This window comes from Eleutherodactylus coqui, chromosome 12 (genome assembly GCF_035609145.1).
Source record: "Eleutherodactylus coqui strain aEleCoq1 chromosome 12, aEleCoq1.hap1, whole genome shotgun sequence".
In the NCBI taxonomy this organism is placed as follows: domain Eukaryota; kingdom Metazoa; phylum Chordata; class Amphibia; order Anura; family Eleutherodactylidae; genus Eleutherodactylus; species Eleutherodactylus coqui.
Genome location: NC_089848.1, coordinates 122,609,942 through 122,634,873, shown reverse-complemented (window position 1 = coordinate 122,634,873; position 24,932 = coordinate 122,609,942). Strand labels below are relative to the sequence as shown.

At 49.0% G+C, this 24,932-nt stretch overlaps 1 protein-coding gene across 1 annotated transcript in view; it reads right to left on the bottom strand.

Moving 5' to 3' along the window:
- Window positions 1-24,932, bottom strand: part of LOC136586789 (macrophage mannose receptor 1-like) — a 298,478-nt gene that overhangs the window by 83,412 nt on the left and 190,134 nt on the right. The window contains exon 25 of the mRNA XM_066585016.1: window positions 16,838-17,003. Coding sequence (XP_066441113.1) covers window positions 16,838-17,003 — 166 coding nt within the window. The remainder of the gene's footprint in view (window positions 1-16,837; window positions 17,004-24,932) is intronic.

Below are 24,932 nucleotides of genomic sequence, written 5' to 3'. Positions count from 1 at the left end.
CCCAGACTGGGATTCACATGTGCGGCACCTGAGGCTGGTTCTGACCCGTTTGCGTGAGTACCAACTTTTTGTCAAGTTGGAGAAATGCATTTTTGGTACTAAACAAGTGTCTTTCCTTGGTTATGTCATTTCATTTGAGACTTTTAGTCGTCTCAAAAGGGAGTTTACTACTGCCCCGATGCTAGTACAGCCTGACGCGCAGCGACCGTTCTTCATTGAGGTTGATGCGTTTAAGGTGGGGGTAGGGGCTGTATTGTTTAAGGAAGTCAGTGGGAGACCTGGGTATAGTCCATGTGCGTTCTTCTCGCGGAAGTTTAGTTCGGCGGAACGTAACTACAACGTGGGTAATTGTGAGTTATTGGCGTCCCATTACCGTGTATACTGATTATAAAACCTTGGTATATCTCGCCAATGCTAAGAGACTCACAGCTTGTCAGGCCAGGTGGGGGTGGTTTTTCGCCAGGTTAACCTCGTCGTTACATATATTCCAGGGGAGAAGAACGTGAAGGCAGACGCCCTCTCTCGGAGTTTCGGGAAAGTGAGACAGTGGCTCCCGCGAATATCTTGGCACCTGGGGTGGTGGTGGCCGCTGTAGAATCTGATCTCGTTCATCATTTACAAAATTGTCAGCAGGACGCTCCCTCGGGGGTGCCGGAGGGCAGATTGTTTGTGCCAGAGTCCTTGTGTCTCAGAGTCATTAAAGAGTCTCACTCATCTGTTCTCGCAGGCCATCCGGGGGTTCAGGGGACTCTGGATCTTTGTTCTAGACACTACTGGCGGCCAGGCATGTCTCGGGAGATCCGCGACTTTGTGAAGGGATGCTCTGTCTGTGCACGCAGTAAAAGTCGGCGTCAGCATCCGGAGGGGCCTCTGAGACCGTTACCGCTACCTTTTCATCTGTAGTTGCATTTATCATCGATCTACCTGAGATTTTATCACCGATCTACCTGAGTCTCAGAAGTTCACCCCTACCCTAGTTGTTGTAGACCGTTTCTCAAAGATAGCACATTTCATTGCGTTAAAGAAGCTACCTTCTGCAATAGAATTTTCCAAGATTTTTGTAAAAGAAATCATTCGTCTACATGGGGTTCCCGAGGACATTGTATCTGATCGCGGTGTTCAGTTTGTTGCGCAATTTTGGCGAGCCTTCTGTAGAAATCTGGGAACGTCACTTTCCTTCTCGTCAGCCTTCCACCTGCAAATTAATGGTCAGACTGAGCGGAAGAACCAGGATTTAGTGCAATATTTACGGTTGTTTGCTAGCAAAAAGGCTCATCAGTGGGCAGAGTTCCTGCCGTTGGCAGAGTTTGCACTAAACAACCGCATTTGTTTTTCCACTGGGGTATCTCCATTCCTTTGCGTATATGGTCAGCATCCTCGCTTCCTTACAGCTATTTTTACTCCGTCGGCCTGTCCTGCAGCTGATGTCGCCACAGATGCGCTGCAGGGGTTATGGAAAGAAGTACAGGAATACTTGGAAGCAACGGGGGCTCGTATGCAGTTGCGTAGTGGGAGGAGTCTGTCAGTATCTGAACCTTACAGGATGGGACAGAAGGTATATTTGTCTTCTAGAAATCTCAAATTGAAGGTTCCGTCTTTGAAACTTGCGCCGCATTACGTCGGTCCCTTTGTTATCACGCGGGTAGTAAATCTGCTTGCTTATGAACTTGATTTGCCAGCTACATGGAGGGTTCATAGGGTTTTTCGTAAGTCATTATTGAAACCTTTTGTCCCTTTGGTTCGCTGCATATGAGAACTTTTATATGAGAATTTACGCCAGCGTCCCTTTTCGGTCCCTAGTGAGTAGGGACCGCCGCCCAGTTGCCCGCCTGGGGTTAGCCAGGAGTGGAGGCAAGTAGGCAGGGACAGAGATTGTGGGTGAGATCTGGGGCAACCGGGCTGGCATATCAAGGGAGAGTCCAGAGGACTACGAGACATCCTACACCCCCCTAAAGACTCTTTCCCCTAAGCAATTATAATATCTTTAAGCCCATAGGGACAGCAACTGACTTCTCTATGAGCAAAGCCCGTCGCAAGGGGGGGAGGGGGGGCATGGGATAGCTATAACTCATCTAACATGCGGCACAAAAGAGTTTCGAGGCACATTGAGACTGATAAGATAGGCCCAGGATTAGGGACAGATAAAACAGTCATTTTAAGGGGGGATTGTAATGGATTGTAATAAACTAAGTAAAATGCCTATTGCAAATATGTGCTTCTGTTCTACAATTGCTAACACAGCTGTCTGAAAGTGCTGACTAACTACTCGCTCCCCCTCCCATCGTCTACTCAAGATGGCGCTTCCATCCAAGAATGCAACTAGGATACCACAGATGATGACGTCAGCTCCTAGGCAATAACCAATCAGCTACAGATTCATACTTCATGACGTACTAACTATGCATACAATCTATAAAACCCCATGCAGCTTGATTAGAGTAAAGAAGTTTCATTTTTGCTGAGCAGTGTGCCAGAGTGATTCTTCCTATGCATGCACAGGCCTTGGAACTTCTAATTAGGAAGGGGGCAGATATTTATCGGGTACTCCAAGTGCAAATCCATAACAATATAACCTGAAGTAACAATAAGCAATATTTAGTTCACCAAACAGTCTTTAGGCCTATAAGCATGGGATACCTGCTACAGCTTGGTGCCCAGCCGACTGAGGATCAATCTCTCTCTAGCTCACCAATACACAGTCAGCATTGCAAGAGGGCAGGAAATAGAGGAACCACTTGGCATGACTTCACTATTTAGCACTCCTTTCTTTGTTCACCAGAGGAAAACTGCCTGTTAAGACAATTGCTACAGCCCTGTATCACTAACCAGGAGAGACTCCCTTTGTCTGTCCATAGCTTAGCTACCCTCTCTACACACACTGCACTTCCTGTTCCTTCCTGCTCAGCTCTGTTCATTCTTTCCGCCCCCTCTCAGAGACCAAGTACCATTACAAGAAAACATCATACTAACATTAAACAGCGATAAACTGTACCCTCCTTACATCTGTGTAATAGAGATGAGCGAGCACCAAAATGCTCGGGTGCTCGTTACTCGGGATGAAATTATCGCAATGCTCGGGGGTTCGTTTCGAATAACGAACCCCATTGAAGTCAATGGGCGACCCGAGCATTTTTGTATATCGCCGATGCTCGCTAAGGTTTTCATGTGTGAAAATCTGGGCAATTCAAGAAAGTGATGGGAACGACACAGCAACCGATAGGGCAGGCGAGGGGCTACATGTTGGGCTGCATCTCAAGTTCACAGGTCCCACTATTAAGCCACAATACCGGCAAGAGTGCCCCCCCCCCCCCCTCCCAACAACTTTTACTTCTGAAAAGCCCTCATTAGCAATGCATACCTTAGCTAAGCACCACACTACCTCCAACAAAGCACAATCACTGCCTGCATGACACTCCGCTGCCACTTCTCCTGGGTTACATGCTGCCCCCCCCCCCCCCCCCACAGCGCACACCAAAGTGTCCCTGCGCAGCCTTCAGCTGCCCTCATGCCACACCACCCTCATGTCTATTTATAAGTGCGTCTGCCATGAGGAGGAACCGCAGGCACACACTGCAGAGGGTTGGCACGGCTAGGCAGCGACCCTCTTTAAAAGGGGCGGGTCGATAGCCCACAATGCTGTACAGAAGCAATGAGAAATATAATCCTGTGCCACCGCTATCAGGAGCTGCACACGTGGGCATAGCAATGGGGAACCTATGTGCCACACACTATTCATTCTGTCAAGGTGTCTGCATGCCCCAGTCAGACCGCGGTTTTTAATTCATAGACACAGGCAGGTACAACTCCCTATTGTGAAGTCCCTGTGGACCGACAGCATGGGTGGCTCCCTGGAACCCACCGGCGGTACATAAAAATATCCCATTGCATTGCCCAACACAGCTGAAGTAGTAATGTCGTGCTTAATGCAGGTGGGCTTCGGCCCACACTGCATGCCCCAGTCAGACTGGGGTTCTTTACAAGTGGAAACAGATGCATTTATAATTCCCTGTGGACCCACAGCATGGGTGGCTCCCTGGAACCCACCGGCGGTACATAAAAATATCCCATTGCATTGCCCAACACAGCTGAGGTAGTAATGTCGTGCTTAATGCAGGTGGGCTTCGGCCCACACTGCATGCCCCAGTCTGACTGGGGTTCTTTAGAAGTGGAAACAGATGCATTTATAATTCCCTGTGGACCCACAGCATGGGTGGGTGCCAGGAAGCCACCGGCGGTACATAAAAATATCCCATTGCATTGCCCAACACAGCTGAGGTAGTAATGTCGTGCTTAATGCAGGTGGGCTTCGGCCCACACTGCATGCCCCAGTCTGACTGGTCATATGTACCTTAACAGTAACCTCGTTGGTGGTAATGTGGTGGTGACTGCGGACCTGGTAGCGCGGTTTTATGTAGTTGGTTTTTCGCAATGTGGCCAGGATTAAGTGGGCCGTGGCGGGGGGATGGTGGTGGTGCTCTCTTGTTGTGTCGTTAAAGGTGAAATTCTTGGACTGCCACCAGACGGACCAATGCAAAGGTATTTGCCAAGAATGTTTTCATTGTTGGAGGAGGAGGGGGATGTTTTGGAGGCACTATGTGTCCTCTACACGTGTCCGTGCTTATATGCACCTTAACAGTAACAGCGTTGGTGGGAAATGGCCTCGCCGCCATCATGTCTTTGTGAAGCCTCTGTTTCCACACCCCAGTGACATACCATTAGCAGCGGTATAGGCAGAGCCCAGAATTATTAACATTTCAGCGGTAGCATTAGGGACAGGCCCCACTAACATATCACTAGCAGCAGTATAGGGGGAGCGCAGTCTTAGTTCCATTTCAGTAATAGTAGCACTCAAGACAGGCCCCAGTAACATTCCCATTGCAGCAGTTTAGGGAGATAACAGTCTCTTTCACATTTCAGTAGCTGCAGTATAGACAAGGCCCCAGTTACATTTATGTAGCTAAAGTGTAGGCCAACCCCACACACCGTTCTTTACCATGAGTGCAGGCGAAGAACATAGAAATTACTATGATTACACTGTAGGTGAGGGCCCAAAAAAAATGGTGTACCAACAGTAGTAATGTACCTCAGAAAAATTGCCCATGCCCAACCAAGAGGGCAGGTGAAACCCATTAATCGCTTTGGTTAATGTGGCTTAAGTGGTAACTAGGCCTGGAGGCAGCCCAGTTTAACGAAAAATTGGTTCAAGTTAAAGTTTCAACGCTTTTAAGAGCATTGAAACGTATAAAAATTGTTTAGAAAAATTATATGAGTGAGCCTTGTGGCCCAAAGAAAAATTGCCCGTTCGGCGTGATTACATGAGGTTTCAGGAGGAGGAGCAGGAGGAGGAGGAGGAATATTATACACAGATTGATGAAGTAGAAATGTCCCCATTTTGGATGGTGAGAGAGAACGATGCTTCCATCCGCGGGTGCAGCCTACGTATTGTTTAGGTATCGCTGCTGTCCGCTGGTGGAGAAGAAAAGTCTGGGGAAATCCAGGCTTTGTTCATCTTTATGAGTGTAAGCCTGTCGGCACTGTCGATTGACAGGCGGGTACGCTTATCTGTAATGATTCCCCCAGCCGCACTAAACACCCTCTCTGACAAGACGCTAGCCGCAGGACAAGCAAGCACCTCCAGGGCATACAGCGCGAGTTCAGGCCACGTGTCCAGCTTCGACACACAGTAGTTGTAGGTGGCAGAGGCGTCAGGGAGGACGGTCGTGCAATCGGCTACGTACTCCCTCACCATCCTTTTACAGTGCTCCCGCCGACTCAGCCTTGACTGGGGAGCGGTGACACAGTCTTGCTGGGGAGCCATAAAGCTGTCCAGGGCCTTAAAGACTGTTGCACTGCCTGTGCTGTACATGCTGCCTTATCTCCGCACCTCCCCTGCTACCTGGCCCTCGGAACTGCGCCTTCTGCCACTAGCGCTGTCGGATGGGAATTTTACCATCAGCTTGTCCGCCAGGGTCCTGTGGTATAGCAACACTCTCGAACCCCTTTCCTCTTCGGGAATGAGAGTGGAAAGGTTCTCCTTATACCGTGGGTCGAGCAGTGTGTACACCCAGTAATCCGTAGTGGCCAGAATGCGTGTAACGCGAGGGTCACGAGAAAGGCATCCTAACATGAAGTCAGCCATGTGTGCCAGGGTACCTGTACGCAAAACATGGCTGTCTTCACTAGGAAGATCACTTTCAGGATCCTCCTCCTCCTCCTCCTCCTCAGGCCATACACGCTGAAAGGATGACAGGCAAGCAGCATGGGTACCGTCAGCAGTGGGCCAAGCTGTCTCTTCCCCCTCCTCCTCATCCTCCTCATGCTCCTCCTCCTCCTCCTGAACGCGCTGAGATATAGACAGGAGGGTGCTCTGACTATCCAGCGACATACTGTCTTCCCCCGGCTCTGTTTCCGAGCGCAAAGCGTCTGCCTTTATGCTTTGCAGGGAACTTCTCAACATGCATAGCAGAGGAATGGTGACGCTAATGATTGCAGCATCGCCGCTCACCACCTGGGTAGACTGCTCAAAGTTTCGAAGGACCTGGCAGATGTCTGCCAACCAGGCCCACTCTTCTGAAAATAATTGAGGAGGCTGACTCCCACTGTGCCGCCCATGTTGGAGTTGGTATTCCACTATAGCTCTACGCTGCTCATAGAGCCTGGCCAACATGTGGAGCGCAGAGTTCCACCGTGTGGGCACGTCGCACAGCAGTCGGTGCACTGGCAGAGTAAACCGATGTTGCAGGGTCCGCAGGGTGGCAGCGTCCGTGTGGGACTTGCGGAAATGTGCGCAGAGCCGGCGCACCTTTACGAGCAGGTCTGACAAGCGTGGGTAGCTTTTCAGAAAGCGCTGAACCACCAAATTAAAGACGTGGGCCAGGCATGGCACGTGCGTGAGGCTGCCGAGCTGCAGAGCCGCCACCAGGTTACGGCCGTTGTCACACACGACCATGCCCGGTTGGAGGCTCAGCGGCGCAAGCCAGCGGTCGGTCTGCTCTGTCAGACCCTGCATCAGTCCGTGGGCCGTGTGCCTCTTATCTCCTAAGCTGAGTAGTTTCAGCACGGCCTGCTGACGCTTGCCCACCGCTGTGCTGCCACGACGCGCGACACCGACTGCTGGCGACGCGCTGCTGCTGCTGACACATCTTGATTGCGAGACAGAGGTTGCGTTGGAGGAGGAGGAGGAGGAGGGTGCTTTAGTGGAGGAAGCATACACCGCCGCAGATACCACCACCGAGCTGGGGCCCGCAATTCTGGGGGGTGGGTAGGACGTGAGCGGTCCCAGGCTCTGACTCTGTCCCAGCCTCCACTAAATTTACCCAATGTGCCATCAGGGAGATGTAGTGGCCCTGCCCGCCTGTGCTTGTCCACGTGTCCGTTGTTAAGTGGACCTTGGCAGTAACCGCGTTGGTGAGGGCGCGTACAATGTTTTTGCGGGAGATGTGGTCGTGCAGGGATGGGACGGCACATCGGGAAAAGTAGTGGCGACTGGGAACTGAGTAGCGCGGGACCGCCGCCGCCATCATACTTTTGAAGGACTCCGTTTCCACAACCCTCTATGGCAGCATCTCAAGGCTGATAAATTTGGCTATGAGGACGGTTAACGCTTGAGTGTGCGGGCGCATGGCGGCGTACTTGCGCTTGCGCTCAAACACTTGCGCTAGCGACGGCTGGACGGTGCGGTGCGAGACATTGCTGGATTGGGCCGAGGACAGCGGAGGTGAGGGTGTGGGTGCAGGCCAGGAGACGGTAGTGCCTGTGTCCTCAGAGCGGGGTTGGATCTCAGTGGCAGGTTGGGGCACAGGGGGAGAGGCAGCGGTGCAAACCGGAGGCGGTGAACGGCCTTCGTCCCACCTTGTGGGGTGCTTGGCCATCATATGTCTGCGCATGCTGGTGGTGGTGAGGCTGTTGGTGGTGGCTCCCCGGCTGATCTTGGCGCGACAAAGGTTGCACACCACTGTTCGTCGGTCGTCAGGCGTCTCTGTGAAAAACTGCCAGACCTTAGAGCACCTTGGCCTCTGCAGGGTGGCATGGCACGAGGGTGGGCTTTGGGAAACAGTTGGTGTATTATTCGGTCTGGCCCTGCCTCTACCCCTGGCCACCGCACTGCCTCTTGCAACCTGCCCTGCTGCTGCCCTTGCCTCCCCCTCTGAAGACCTGTCCTGAGTAGGCGTTGCAAACCAGGTGGGGTCAGTCATCTCATCGTCCTGCTGCTCTTCCTCAGAATCCTCTGTGCGCTCCTCCCTCGGACTTACTGCCCTTACTACTACCTCAGTGATAGACAACTGTGTCTCATCGTCATCGTCCTCCTCACCCACTGAAAGGTCTTGGGACAGTTGCCAGAAGTCCCCAGCCTCATCCCCTGGACCCCGGGAACTTTCCAATGGTTGGGCATCAGTGACGATAAACTCCTCTGGTGGGAGAGGAACCACTGCTGCCCAATCTGAGCAGGGGCCCGAGAACAGTTCCTGGGAGTCTTCACGCTCCTGAGCATGTGTCATTGTATTGGAGTGAGGAGGCTGGGAGGAAGGAGGAGCAGCAGACAGAGGATTCGTATTTGCAGCAGTGGACGGCGCAGAACTGTGGGTGGATGATAGGTTGCTCGAAGCACTTTCTGCCATCCACGACAGGACCTGCTCACACTGCTCATTTTCTAATAAAGGTCTCCCACGTGGACCCATTAATTGTGCGATGAATGTGGGGACGCCAGAAACGTGCCTCTCTCGTAATCGCGCAGCAGTCGGCTGCGATACACCTGGATTAGGAGTTCGGCCTGTGCCCACACCCTCACTTGGCCCTCCACGTCCTCGGCCGTGTCCATGTCCTCTAGGCCTACCCCTACCCCTCAGCATGCTGTATTACCAGTGATTTGATTTCCCAGGCAGGAAATAAATTGGCGCAAGCCTGCTGTTAAACTTAGCTGGCTGCGTATGATTTTTGTTTACGTTCTCCACCCACCACACACGTACCCAGAACGCTGAGGACTGTCAGAGGCAGGCCAAATAGAATGTTTTCCATTTTTTTTAAAGGAAAGGCCCACTGCGTATATTCAATCAATAATAAATGTGTTGTGGCCCTGCAAATGTGTCACAGAACTGCAGGGTTGCAGAGTTATTAACTACAGCAGAGCGGTGATTTCCCAGTCAGGAAATAAATTGGCGCAAGCCTGCTGTTAAACTTAGCTGGCTGCGTATGATTTTTGTTTACGTTCTCCACCCACCACACACGTACCCAGAACGCTGAGGACTGTCAGAGGCAGGCCAAATAGAATTTTTTCCCTTTTTTTTCAAGGAAAGGCCCACTGCGTATATTCAATCAATAATAAATGTGTTGTGGCCCTGCAAATGTGTCACAGAACTGCAGGGTTGCAGAGTTATTAACTACAGCAGAGCGGTGATTTCCCAGGCAGGAAATAAATTGGCGCAAGCCTGCTGTTAAACTTAGCTGGCTGCGTATGATTTTTGTTTACGTTCTCCACCCACCACACACGTACCCAGAACGCTGAGGACTGTCAGAGGCAGGCCAAATAGAATGTTTCCCTTTTTTTTTTAAAGGGAAGGCCCACTGACTATATTCAATCAGATAAGATTAGAAATGTGTTCCACAGAACTGCAGTGTTATATGGAGTGCAGCAGAGCGGTGATTTTTCCCAGGCAGGAAATAAATTGGCGCAAGCCTGCTGTTAAACGTAGCTGGCTGCGTATGATTTCTTTACGTTCTCCACTCACCACACACGTACCCAGAACGCTGAGGACTGTCAGAGGCAGGCCAAATAGAATGTTTCCCTTTTTTTTTAAAGTAAAGGCCCACTGACTATATTCAATCAATAATATATGTCTTCTGGCCGTGCCTACACAATTCTGTCCCTGTAGTATTACTGCAGGGCGCAATGCTCTGCACAGCCGATTTTGAAAAAAAAAAAAAAAAAGTGCAACACTCCTAACAGCAGCCTCCACACTACTGCACACGGATAGATGTGGCCCTAAGAAGGACCATTGGGGTTCTTGAAGCCTACACTCACTCCTAACACTCTCCCTACAGCAGCTCCAACACAACAGCACTTTCCCTCAGCTAACTCACAACGCATCTGAGGCGAGCCGCGGGAGGGGCCGATTTTTATACTCGGGTGACATCTGATCTCGCCAGCCACTCACAGCAGGGGGGTGGTATAGGGCTTGAACGTCACAGGGGGAAGTTGTAATGCCTTCCCTGTCTTTCAATTGGCCAGAAAAGCGCGCTAATGTCTCAGAGATGAAAGTGAAAGTAACCCGAACACCGCGTGGTGCTCGTTAAGAGTAACGAGCATCCCGAACACCCTAATATTCGCCCGAGCATCAAGCTCGGACGAGTACGTTCGCTCATCTCTACTGTGTAATTATCCTTCTATAACATCTTCTTCCCTCCCCTCTTCTTTCCATAGACTTCCATCCGCAGCATGAGTCACAACTAGAGATGAGCGAACGTACTCGTCCGAGCTTGATACTAGTTCGAGTATTAGCGTGTTCGAGATGCTCGTTACTCGTAACGAGTACCATGCGATGTTCGAGTTATTTTCAGTTTCCTCTCTGAGACGTTAGCGCGCTTTTCTGGCCAATTGAAAGACAGGGAAGGCATTACAACTTCCCCATGCGTCGTTCAAGCCCTATAACACCCCCCTGCTGTGAGTGGCTGGGGAGATCAGGTGTCATCCGAGTATAAAAATCGGCCCCTCCCGCGGCTCGCCTCAGATGCGTTGTGAGATAGCTGAGGGAAGTGCTATCGTGTTGGAGCTGCTGTAGGGAGAGTGTTAGGAGTTAGTGTAGGCTTCAAGAACCCCAACGGTCCTTCTTAGGGCCACATCTAACAGTGTGCAGTAGTGTGGAGGCTGCTTTTAGCAGTGTTGCACTTTTTTTTTTTTTGCTATATCGGCCGTGCAGAGCATTGCGCCCTGCAGTAATACTACAGGGACAGAATTGTGTAGGCAGGGCCAGAAGACATATATTATAGATTGAATATACGCAGTGGTCCTTCAGAAAAAAATCTTTGAAAAACAAATATTTGGCCTGCCTGTCACTCTGCTCAGTGTTCTGGGTCTGTGTCTGCTGCGGGTTGTAGTTCTCCAAATAGATACGCAGCCAGCTAAGTGTTACAGCAGGCTTGAGCAAAATTATTTCCTGGCTCTGAAATCACCGCTCTGTTGCACTTAATAACAGACAGTGCAACACTGCAGTTCCGTGACACACACATCAGGGACAGAATTGTGTAGGCAGGGCCAGAAGACATATATTATAGATTGAATATACGCAGTGGTTCTTTTGAAAAAAATATTTGAAGAAAAACAAATATTTGGCCTGCCTGTCACTCTGCTCAGTGTTCTGGGTCTGTGTCTGCTGCGGGTTGTAGTTCTCCAAATAAATACGCAGCCAGCTAAGTGTTACAGCAGGCTTGCGCAAAATTATTTCCTGGCGTTCCGTAAGCGAACTCAGCCTACAACCACAGGCCAATAAGCGGCACATTAAATTACAGTGTTGTGTTTCTGCATTCCTGGTAATACAGCATGCTGAGGGGTAGGGGTAGGCCTAGAGGACGTGGGCGCGGCCGAGGACGCGGAGGCCCTTGTCCGGGTGTGGGCACAGGCCGAGCTCCTGATCCAGGTGTATCGCAGCCGACTGCTGCGGGATTAGGAGAGAGGCACGTTTCTGGCGTCCCCACATTCATAGCACAATTAATGGGTCCACGCGGTAGACCCTTATTAGAAAATGAGCAGTGTGAGCAGGTCCTGTCGTGGATGGCAGAAAGTGCTTCCAGCAACCTATCGTTCACCCAGAGTTCTGCGCCGTCCACTGCTGCAACTCAGAATCCTCTGGCTGCTGCTCCTCCTTCCTCCCAGCCTCCTCACTCCATGAAAATGAGACATTCTGAGGAGCGGGCAGACTCCCAGGAACTGTTCTCGGGCCCCTGCTCAGATTGGGCAGCAGTGGTTCCTCTCCCACCAGAGGAGTTTATCGTCACTGATGCCCAACCATTGGAAAGTTCCCGGGGTCCGGGGGATGAGGCTGGGGACTTCCGGCAACTGTCTCAAGACCTTTCAGTGGGTGAGGAGGCCGATGACGATGAGACACAGTTGTCTATCAGTGAGGTAGTAGTAAGGGCATTAAGTCCGAGGGAGGAGCGCACCAAGGATTCTGAGGAAGAGCAGCAGGACGATGAGGTGACTGACCCCACTTGGTTTGCTACGCCTACTGAGGACAGGTCTTCAGAGGGGGAGGCAAGGGCAGCAGCAGGGCAGGTTGCAAGAGGCAGTGCGGTGGCCAGGGGTAGAGGCAGGGCCAGACCGAATAATCCACCAACTGTTTCCCAAAGCGCCCCCTTGCGCCATGCCACCCTGCAGAGGCCGAGGTGCTCAAAGGTCTGGCAGTTTTTCACTGAGAGTGCAGACGACCGATGAACAGTGGTGTGCAACCTTTGTCACGCCAAGCTCAGCCAGGGAGCCACCACCAGCAGCCTCACCACCACCAGCATGCGCAGACATATGATGGCCAAGCACCCCACAAGGTGGGGCGAAGGCCGTTCACCGCCTCCGGTTTGCACCGCTGCCTCTCCCCCTGTGCCCCAACCTGCCACTGAGATCCAACCCCGCTCTGAGGACACAGGCACGACCGTCTCCTGGCCTGCACCCACACCCTCACCTCCGCTGTCCTCGGCCCCATCAACCAATGTCTCTCAGCGCACCGTCCAGCCGTCGCTAGCGCAAGTGTTTGAGCGCAAGCGCAAGTACGCCGCCACGCACCCACACGCTCAAGCGTTAAACGTGCACATAGCAAAATTTATCAGCCCGGAGATGCTGCCGTATAGGGTTGTGGAAACGGAGTCCTTCAAAAGTATGATGGCGGCGGCGGCCCCGCGCTACTCAGTTCCCAGTCGCCACTACTTTTCCCGATGTGCCGTCCCAGCCCTGCACGACCACGTCTCCCGCAACATTGTACGCGCCCATACCAACGCGGTTACTGCCAAGGTCCACTTAACAACGGACACGTGGATAAGCACAGGCGGGCAGGGCCACTATATCTCCCTGACGGCACATTGGGTGAATTTAGTGGAGGCTGGGACAGAGTCAGAGCCTGGGACCGCTCACGTCCTACCCACCCCCAGAATTGCGGGCCCCAGCTCGGTGCTGGTATCTGCGGCGGTGTATGCTTCCTCCACTAAACCACCCTCCTCCTCCTCCGCAACCTCTGTCTCGCAATCAAGATGTGTCAGCAGCAGCACGTCGCCAGCAGTCGGTGTCGCACGGCGTGGCAGCACAGCGGTGGGCAAGCATCAGCAAGCCGTGCTGAAACTACTCAGCTTAGGAGATAAGAGGCACACGGCCCACGAACTGCTGCAGGGTCTGACAGAGCAGACCGACTGCTGGCTTGCGCCGCTGAGCCTCCAACCGGGCATGGTCGTGTGTGACAACGGCCGTAACCTGGTGGCGGCTCTGCAGCTCGGCAGCCTCACGCACGTGCCATGCCTGGCCCACGTCTTTAATTTGGTGGTTCAGCGCTTTCTGAAAAGCTACCCTCGCTTGTCAGACCTGCTCGGAAAGGTGCGCCGGCTCTGCGCACATTTCCGCAAGTCCCACACGGACGCTGCCACCCTGCGCACCCTGCAACATCGGTTTAATCTGCCAGTGCACCGACTGCTGTGCGACGTGCCCACACGGTGGAACTCTACGCTCCACATGTTGGCCAGGCTCTATGAGCAGCGTAGAGCTATAGTGGAATACCAACTCCAACATGGGCGGCGCAGTGGGAGTCAGCCTCCTCAATTATTTTCAGAAGAGTGGGCCTGGTTGGCAGACATCTGCCAGGTCCTTCGAAACTTTGAGCAGTCTACCCAGGTGGTGAGCGGCGATGCTGCAATTATTAGCGTCACCATTCCTCTGCTATGCCTCTTTAGAAGTTCCCTGCAAAGCATAAAGGCAGACGCTTTGCGCTCGGAAACAGAGCCGGGGGAAGACAGTATGTCGCTGGATAGTCAGAGCACCCTCCTGTCTATATCTCAGCGCGGTGAGGAGGAGGAGGAGGAGGAGGAGGAGGAAGATGAGGAGGAGGGGGAAGACACAGCTTGGCCCACTGGTGAGGTTAGACATGCTGCTTGCCTGTCATCCTTTCAGCGTGTATGGCCTGAGGAGGAGGAGGAGGAGGATCCTGAAAGTGATCTTCCTAGTGAGGACAGCCATGTGTTGCGTACAGGTACCCTGGCACACATGGCTGACTTCATGTTAGGATGCCTTTCTCGTGACCCTCGCGTTACACGCATTCTGGCCACTACGGATTACTGGGTGTACACACTGCTCGACCCACGGTATAAGGAGAACCTTTCCACTCTCATACCCGAAGAGGAAAGGGGTTCGAGAGTGTTGCTATACCACAGGACCCTGGCGGACAAACTGATGGTAAAATTCCCATACGACAGCGCTAGTGGCCGAAGGCGCAGTCCCGAGGGCCAGGTAGCAGGGGAGGCGCGGAGATCAGGCAGCATATACAGCACAGACAGGCCAACACTCTTTAAGGCCCTTGACAGCTTTATGGCTCCCCAGCAAGACTGTGTCACTGCTCCCCAGTCACGGCTGAGTCGGCGGGAGCACTGTAAAAGGATGGTGAGGGAGTACGTAGCCGATCGCACGACCGTCCTCCGTGACGCCTCTGCCCCCTACAACTACTGGGTGTCGAAGCTGGACACGTGGCCTGAACTCGCGCTGTATGCCCTGGAGGCGCTTGCTTGTCCTGCGGCTGGCGTCTTGTCAGAGAGGGTGTATAGTGCGGCTGGGGGAATCATCACAGATAAGCGTACCCGCCTGTCAACCGACAGTGCCGACAGGCTAACACTCATCAAGATGAACAAAGCCTGGATTTCCCCAGACTTCTCTTCTCCACCAGCGGACAGCAGCGATACCTAAACAATACGCAGGCTGCACCCGCGGATGGAAGCATCGTTCTGTATCCCCATCAAAAACGGGGACCTTTTCGCTTCATCAATCTGTGTATAATATTCCTCCTCCTCCTCCTGCTCCTCCTCCTGAAACCTCACATAATCACGCCAAACGGGCAATTTTTCTTAGGCCCACAAGGCTCAGTCATATAATTTTTCTAAACAATTTTTATACGTTTCAATGCTCATTAAAGCGTTGAAACTTTCACCTCCAACAATTTTTAATTTAACTGGGCTGCCTCCTGGCCTAGTTACCAATTAAGCCACATTAACCAAAGCGATTAATGGGTTTCACCTGCCCTCTTGGTTGGCCATGGCCAATGTTTCTGATGTACATTAGTACTGTTGATACACCAATTTTTGTGGGCCTTCGCCTACAGTGTAATCAAATTAATTTTTAACCCACCTGCATTACAGCTGACGTTACATCCGCTGTGTTGGGCACTGCAATGGGATATTTTTATGTACCGCTGGTGGATTCCAGGGAGCCACCCATGCTGTCGGTCCACAGGGAGTTGTAAATGCATCTGTTTCCACTTCTAAAGAACCCCAGTCTGACTGGGGCATGCAGTGTGGGCCGAAGCCCACCTGCATTAAACATGACATTACTACCTCAGCTGTGATGGGCACTGCAATGGGATATATTTATGTACCGCCGGTGGCTTCCTGGCACCCACCCATGCTGTGGGTCCACAGGGAGTTGTAAATGCATCTGTTTCCACTTCTAAAGAACCCCAGTCTGACTGGGGCATGCAGTGTGGGCCGAAGCCCACCTGCATTAAGCACGACATTACTACCTCAGCTGTGTTGGGCAATGCAATGGGATATTTTTATGTACCGCCGGTGGGTTCCAGGGAGCCACCCATGCTGTGGGTGCACACGGAATTCCCATTGCGGAGTTGTATCTGCCTGTGACTATTTATAAAAAAACGCGGTCTGACTGGGGCGTGCAGACACCTTGACAGAATGAATAGTGTGTGGCACATAGGTTCCCCATTGCTATGCCCACGTGTGCAGCTCCAGATGGAGGTGGCACAGGATTGGATTTCTCATTGCTTCTGTACAGCATTGTGGGCTATCGTCCCGCCCCTTTTAAAGAGGGTCGCTGCCTAGCCGTGCCAACCCTCTGCAGTGTGTGCCTGCTTTTCCTGTGGCAGACGCACTTATAAATAGACATGAGGGTGGCGTGGCATGAGGGCAGCTGAAGGCTGGGCAGGGACAGTTTGGTGTGCGCTGTGGACACTGGGTCGTGGGGGGGGGGGGGAATTGGCAGCATGTAACCCAGGAGAAGTGGCAGCGGAGTGTCATGCAGGCAGTGATTGTGCTTTGTTGGAGGTAGTGTGGTGCTTAGCTAAGGTATCCATTGCTAATGAGGGCTTTTCAGAAGTAAAAGTTGTTGGGAGGGGGGGGGGCACTCTTGCCGCTATTGTGGCTTAATAGTGGGACCTGGGAACTTGAGATGCAGCCCAACATGTAGCCCCTCGCCTGCCCTATCCGTTGCTGTGTCGTTCCCATCACTTTCTTGAATTGCCCAGATTTTCACAAATGAAAACCTTAGCGAGCATCGGCGATATACAAAAATGCTCGGGTCGCCCATTGACTTCAATGGGGTTCGTTACTCGAAACGAACCCTCGAGCATCGCGAAAAGTTCGTCTCGAGTAACGAGCACCCGAGCATTTTGGTGCTCGCTCATCTCTAGTCACAACCTTTCTCCACTCTCTGTGTTCCGTCTTAGTGTGTCTTTGTCACTAGAGATGGACATCACTTGACAGGAGGCAGTGGGCAGCACTTGGAATTTAGTTAGTTATAGCATTGGCTATCATATTAACACATTTAAAGGAGCGTTGGAGTTAATTATATTAAATAGGGAAATGAGCAGCTTACCGCTAGTTTGTTTGCAGATGGAAGAATAAGTCTCATTACAAGGCGATGTCTTCCACTGCCCATCAGTATCCACATATACACAGGAGGTGCTTTTCCTCGGCTCCTCAGCGGCCCATTTTGTGTAGCGCACTTTCCAGTTATCAACCCATTTATACGTATTTTTAGTCTAAAAGAATTAAAGTTGTATACATGTAAATTTCAGCAGCGATGCCATTTTACACTTTTTCATGCATATGGCTCTCTAAGGCCTCAAGAGAAATTATATATTTTATAAACAAATATTTTATTGGTTTTAAATAATGCTATCAATAGAAAATCGCATAAATGCAGCATATAGAAATAAGAAAGGAAGAAAAAAAAACACATGATGATCCAATTATAATCTGGCATGTGCTATCTGTAGTAAATGCACACAATAAAACACTAACATGCCATAAGGTAAGTCACGTCTTATAAGTTCTATCAATCCATTAGTGCAATCAACATCAGGAGTTGGTATTGAGGATCACCTGGAAAGAAAGGAAGTTTAACAGAGGGGACAGGGGAGAGTAACAGGTGTAAATTAATAAAACTGAACTTGAAATTGGGTCCAATGATGTAAAGGTTAAGAGCTGCACACATAGGAAGCTACAATGTGTATAGGTATGGTGTACTATAGAATCTACACAGACTGAAAATAAAAAACCCAATGATTGCTTTATCTTTAAAGAAAGTTATCAAGTATATCCCGAAAAATCAAGCCATTTTGCCCACTGAGTTTTAAACCCAGCTAGAGAATCAAGTCTAGTCGCAATCAAGTGTTCCATTATACAGCTATGCTGAACCATCAAGAAAATGTCTGACAAGGAAGGAACCTTGGCACTCCTCCATCGTTTTGCTATAGATGTTCTGGCAGCCGTTAAGATATGGGATATAATGAGAACATAGTAACATAGTTCGTAAGGCCGAATGAAGACAATGTCCATCTAGTCCAGCCTGTCTATCCTCCTGTGTTGTTGATCCAGAGGAAGGCAAAAAAAAAACAAGAGCAGAAGCAAAAAACTCCAAGAGCAGATCAGCCGATGTGCCCTCCTCTATGTCCAAGAGCAACACTAGGGTCCCAACACACCGTAATGTGTAGGATTGAACATATTGCATAGTGGGTTTGCTCCCAGAAGGTTTTGAGATGTTCACACGAGCACTAAATATGCATTAAAGATCCAATTTGTTTATGGCATCTCCAACACAAGTTACAGTGTTGTGGTGAGATTTTAGATAGGCGGTATGGTGTCAGATACCATCAATATAGTAACTTCCTATTGGTTTCCAGATGGTTCACACAGTGAGAATATTTATAACTAAGTGAGAAAGCCTGTGACCATTGATCTGCAGAAAAAGATTCGTTAAGATCCTCTTCCCATCTGGTTTGAAATAGAGGAGTAAATGTGGGAGAGCACAATGCAAGTGAGGGGTATGCCTTAGAAATACCTTTAGAGTGTTGCTCCTCGTTAAATAAAAAGATTTCGTACTCCGAGCGGGGCAAAATAATAGGAAAGATATGAGATTAAAGGAAGTGTCCAAGTTGTAAATACTTGTAAAATTCCTTATACGGGATATGAAATATGTTGTGTACACGAGTGAATGACATAAGCATTGAGTTTTCAAATATATCTCCTACCCGATGAATCCCCTTAGCTTTCCATGTAGCCAAGCCTATATCTGGAATTAGTGATTGAATTACTTCCAGGGGTAGTTTAAGTATCCGCAGAGGAAGACTGTGGTTTGTGGACACTTTTTCCCAGACATATAGAGTAGCAGGCATTGTAGGTAATGATGATTTTGGGAATGTCTTAGTTAATTTAGAAATCCATAATAGGTGTGATAAGCTAGCGCAATCCAAAGTACTAGCTTCTATATCCACCCAGTGCTTAGAGGAGTCATCTAGCCACCAGCTTTTTAATTGGTCAAGTAAAGCAGCATGGTAGTAATTTTTCAAGCAGGGACAACCCAAGCCCCCCAGGGAAGGGTGGAGGTATAATATTTTAGATGCCACTCTTGCTCGTTGGTTATGCCAGATAAACTGCAGTGACATATTTTGCAATTTGTTCAAAATGTTATCAGGTACGATCACTGGGAGATTACGAAAAAGGTATAGAATTTTGGTTAGTAGTATCATTTTGGAGAGAGCAATGCGACCTATCCAGGAAACCATGAGGTTGGCAATGTTTTAATATCCTTCTCTAGAACGGCAAATAGCTTTTTGAAATTAACTGACACCAGATTATGAATGGGATATGTTAGCGTTACACCAAGATAGGGAATTTGTCCATTTGACCACTGGAATGGGTATGTCTGTTGCAATTTTGTTTGAGTGCGTTTGGGGATCCCCATATTAAGAACTACGGATTTGGAGGCATTAACTTTATAATAGCTAACTGAGCTAAATTCACTAATAATATTAAAAAAACAGAGTTAAGCGAAGATCCAGGGGCTTCCAAACTTAAAATAACATCATCTGCAAACAAGCCAATGTGGTGTTCTCAATTACCTATTTTAATACCTAAAATATCTGGTGCCGAGCGTATCACATGTGCGAAGGGCTCCATCACCAAAGCAAACACTATTGGGGAGAGCGGACATCCTTGACGCGTCCCATTGGAAATGTCAAAAGGGTGAGAAACTGAGCCCGAGATATAGATCTGTGCAGATGGACAGGAGTATAAGGCTAGAATTGAAGAGAGCAGGGGACCACAAAAACCAAACCTTATGAGCACCTCTCTGAGGTTACCCCAATGCACTCGGTCAAATGCCTTCTCTGCATCAAAAGCTAGGAGCAGAGAAGGCGCTCCCCGCCCAGACACCACAGAGATAATACTAATATAGCGCCTTGTGCCATTCACTGTCTGGCGCCCCTTGATGAATCCCACCTGATCTCTAATAATTAGACTTGGTATGACCCCAGATAATCTTTTTGCTAGTACTTTGGCATATAATTTTATATCCGTATTTAATAGGGAAATAGGTCGAAAATTCTGTGGAAGGTCAGGTGATTTCCCAGGTTTGGGTAGGGTAATAATAAGTGCCTTTAACATCTCTTGGGGGGTATGGCCTTTATAAACAATTTCGTTGAATACCTTAGTTAGGTAGGGAGCTAGAAGAAGTTTGTAGGCTTTATAATATTCATTTGTGAGGCCATCCGGGCCGGGGGACTTATTGGATTTTAAAGAATCAATAGCCTCTATTATTTCTGCCAAGTTAAAGGGTTGGGGCAAAAAATCCACCTCAGATTGGGATAATGTGGGCAGGTTCAAATTGTTCAGAAATTTTGATAAATTGATGTCTGAGGGCTGAATGGTTGGTTTATCCTTGGCTAGATTATATAGTGATTGGTAATAAGTTGCTAAGGTGTCCGCTATACCTTGGGGATCAAAAATGTTATTATTTTTGGGGGGGCGTGGCCTGGAGTGAGACCGAGACGGCTGTGTCTGTGTAAGCTCCGCTCGGCAGCGGCTCTCAGCGACAAAAAAGCAAGCGGGGGATTCTGAAATCTTACCACCCTGCAAGGTAAAGCACCCAGGAACATGGCGGCATCTAGAAGAAGGGCTTCCAAAGCAATCCCGACGCGGCTGGAGGAGTTCTTTGTGTCGCGCGGCTCTCTCCCTGAAATGGCGGCAGAGGAGGCGCCTGCACCTGTAGCTGACGGCCCGGTAAGAGATCCCCGTAAATCCCCAGACCTGATGCCTATATTCAGCGAGGAAGAAGGCAGTGTGCATGAGGGGACAGCGGGACCGGGACAAGAGGAGAGAGAGACAGCAGGAGAGAGTAGGCAGAAACCGGGAAGCCCCATAAGCCGCATCGCAAAAAACAAAATGGCGGCGGCAGCGCTGCAGGGGGGATACTCTGCCTCCAATAGTCCAGCCAAACAAAGAAAGAAATTGTCTGATGTCACAGAGGGAGAGAACCCTGCGAACAGTGCACCTCAATCTACAAAAGATGGTGAAATAGACAACCCGTCAGCATCTGATAGACCTGCCTCAGAATCCTATATCAAAGAGGCAATATTGGCCTTGAGGAATACAATCCAAGCAGATCTGAAGAGTCTGACACAACATGTAGATACGTCAGTCTCAGAAGTCAACAATAGACTGAACAACACAGAAAATAAAATGGAGGAACTCGTTAAATCACACAACGAACTTATAGACGCGCATTACGACCTGGAAGGGACTGTCACCAAATTACAGAATAAATTAATCGATTTGGAAGACAGGAATAGACGTAATAATATTAAAATACGGGGCGTCCCTGAGAAGGTCTCTAACATTGAAATCCCCGAGTATGTTACTCGTCTGATTCAAAAAATACTTCCGAATATCCCTGAGCAAGAGCTCAAGATCGGCAGAGCACATAGACTTCCACTACCAAAATTTTTGAAAGAGAATAGCCCTAGGGATATCATAGTGCGTATTCACCATTACAGTACAAACGAAGCCCTCATGAGCGCAGCAAGGAGGATGAAAATCTTGCCAAGCCCGTACACTGACATTCGTTTATTTATCGACCTCTGTCAGGCTACCATGGAGGCAAGGCGCAAATTCGCAGGCGTAACCCTAGCTCTGAGAGAGGCAAACATACCATACAGGTAGGGCTTTCCCACGAAAATTATCGCCACAAAAGAGAATACGTCACATGTATTTCACGATCTCACTTCAGCCAAGGACACTTTAAAATCGTGGGGTCTGAAGATAAAATAATTTTCTCCCGCCCATGCCGAAGGTGGTCCTGGAAAAACCCGTGAAAGGTAACTAACCACCCAACCTTGCCATAAGATGCAAGAAAAGAAGAAAGACACCCTACAAGCAAGTAAGAAACTTCATCTCTAACCAGTCCCACTGCAGCACGGAACTGCAGTTTTGAGTGCCGCATACACACTCCTGCGAACTCTTATTCCCCCAAATTATAACGCAAGCATCTGCTTGCCTCTTGTATTTCAGCACACTATGCTGTTTTTTTCTTGTTTACAGCATGATTTTGTTGCTCGACTTAATACCCTACAGTTGTAAGGTTTTCTGTATAACCAAAGTTTGTTCTTTATGTAGTTTTGTTTTGACAGGCATCGCTCACTATTTAAGGTCCCCAGCTCTTAGCTCCAGAGTGCTGTTTCCAGTAAAATGGCTATGAAGATTTTGTCGCTGAATGCCAATGGGGTAAACTCTCCACACAAGAGAAGCTCCGTTTGGAAGGAGGCTCTCCGTAGTTACACCGACATCGTATGTATTCAGGAGACGCATTTTTTAGACACAGACACCTCTCGCATGGTTCACAAAAAATTCCCCCACACCATGCGCCCAAAAAAAACAGGCCGGGGTAATGGTAGCGTTTAAGGACTCCACAACATTTAGTCTTGAAAAACAAATATGTGACCCTGGGGGCCGATATATAGTCTTGGTTGGGGCTTTGAGGGGCACTCCAATTACATTAATTAATGTTTACGTCCCAAACAAAAAACAATTAAGCTTTCTGAATAAGCTCATGAAAAAAAATACGCAGAGTAGCGAGAGGCTCATTGATCCTCTGCGGCAATTTTAACTTGATACCAGAGGGATCTATCGATTCCACCCAACGAACAACAAGAAAAGGTGTTCTTCTAAACCACTGGCTAAGGAAAACGGCATTTTTTGACACCTTCCGCTGCCTTAACGCTGTGGCAAGGGAATATACGTTCTATTCTCCCTGTCATAGAACGTTCTCACGTATCGACTTGATATTAGCAACTAATAACCTCACTGGTGAAAGCAGAAATAGGCACGGCCACATGGTCGGATCACGCCCCAACAGTGACAACAATAGCTTTGGGCAACTCTCGACAGGCAGCCAGAATGTGGAAAAACAACACATATTTAATGAAAATCCCTGAATACAAAAAAAGAAATAAAAAACAGCATAGAGAAATTTTTTGCACTAAATGACTCCCCAGACATAGATCCCAGCGTTCTATGGAACGCCCACAAAGCGTTTATAAGAGGGGTCCTTATTACATTAGGAGCCAGATATAAAAGAATAAAGTTTGGCAGGACAGAGTCCTTGGTGACTGATATACAACTCCTAGAAAATGAGCTGCAAACAAACCCTTCCTCGCCTACTCACGACAAACTATTTAAGGCAAGACTTGAACTCCAAAAGATATTATAAAGCGATTTTGATAAAGAGGTTACAGCACATAGAGCCAACATATACTCCTCATTAAATAAACCGTCAAAATGGATGGCTAACTTAGTTAAAAAAAAGACGGTCAGGGCCACTATTCCCTTTGTGTGGAACTCAAAGAACAGAGAATTTAAAATCACTCACCCGAAGCAAATAGCGGATAGATTTCGCTTCTACTATAGCGAATTGTACAATTTGAAAGATGACCCTTCTTCAGGCCAACCAAACAGCGCCACGATAGACAATTTTTTAAACAAATTAAATCTCCCAAGAATTGTTAACTCACAGGCGGAAGAGCTTGACAAAGAAATGTCTGTCCCTGAGGTTATTGACACAATCTCAACTATGAAAAACCAAAAGGCCCCGGGACCCGACGGGTTTTCAATCGAATATTATAAACTATTTTTAGGCCCACTGTACCCATATTTAGTAAAATACTTTAATATAGCTATGCAACGTGGTTCTTTCCCAGAAGAAGCTCTCCAGGCCACTATCGTAGTCTTGCCTAAACAAGGTAAGACTCCAGATGACCCTTCAAACTTTCGTCCGATTTCGTTACTGAATTCGGATAGATATATTCCAAGACCCTTGCATTGAGACTTCTCAAGGTCCCTCCCGAGATAATCTATTCCGACCAGGTCGGATTCGTGAAGGGGAGGCAGGCCCCGGATGGCACGCGCAAGGTATTAAATCTCCTACACTCCCTAAAAATGTCCCGTTCCCCAGCGGTCATGTTAGCTCTTGACGCCGAAAAGGCTTTCGACCGCGTGCATTGGGACTTTGCATTCAAAACAATGGCCATGTTTGGCCTGGGTGAGGGGCTGCGGCGTGCCATCCGGGCCCTGCATTCTACTCCATCGGCTAGGACATTAGTAGACGGTACACTTTCTGAGCCTTTAAAAATAACAAACAGCACGAGACAAGGCTGTCCGCTCTCCCCTATTTTATATGTCCTTACAATAGAGCCACTGGCCGAAGCTATTAGGGCGTCGCTCGAGATAAAAGGTATCCCCTTGAATTTCCGTCAGCATAGGATTAGCCTCTTTGCAGACGATGTTATCCTCACCTTGACACATCCACTAAACTCTTTAAGGGCAGCCCAACAAATTTTGCAAACTTTTAGTAACATCTCACAATACAAGCTCAACGCAAACAAATCAATGATTTTGGGAATTAACGTCTCAAGAGATCTAAAAGAAGCAATAAAGAAGGAGTTCCCATTTGAGTGGAGAGAAAGAAACCTCCCCTACCTGGGAATTCATATATCTCCCAATATAAATGACCTCGAGAGAACAAATTACTCTTCACTGCTGGAATCCACACAAAGGGAGATACTGTAGATCGTATGGCCGGACTTAATCTTACATGGTATGGAAGAATCATGACTTATAAAATGAAACTCCTACTCAAGATTCTATACTTCTTTAGAGTCCTGCCGATCGATGTTTCAAAAACCACATCTAAACTTCAAAGGCTGATATTGGACTTTGTCTGGGGTGGTAGGAAACCTCGCCTAGCACTGTCAATCTTGGCTATGCGCCGCTCTAAAGTAGGAGCGGATATCCCTAATATAGAAAAATACTTCAAAAGCCTCCCTCCTGAACCAAACTAGGTGCTTAATCCTTCGGGAAGACAGGATGGGTTGGGTGGGAATGGAGAGCAGCTTTGCGAAGCTCACTTCCTGCAGGCCACTACTACTCGCAGCATCCTTAGAAGCTATGTCAAGCTCCCCAAACACGAAAACAAATCTAAAAATAGTCACAAAATCTATGTCCCCTACTACGATAGCTTCACTCAGGGTCTGGAGAGACCTAACAAAAAAGGTGGCTCTATGCAATACCCTAGAGTCCCCCCACATCCCTCTTGAAACCCTGAGCTCATTTATACCGGATTTAGACTTGAGAGATTG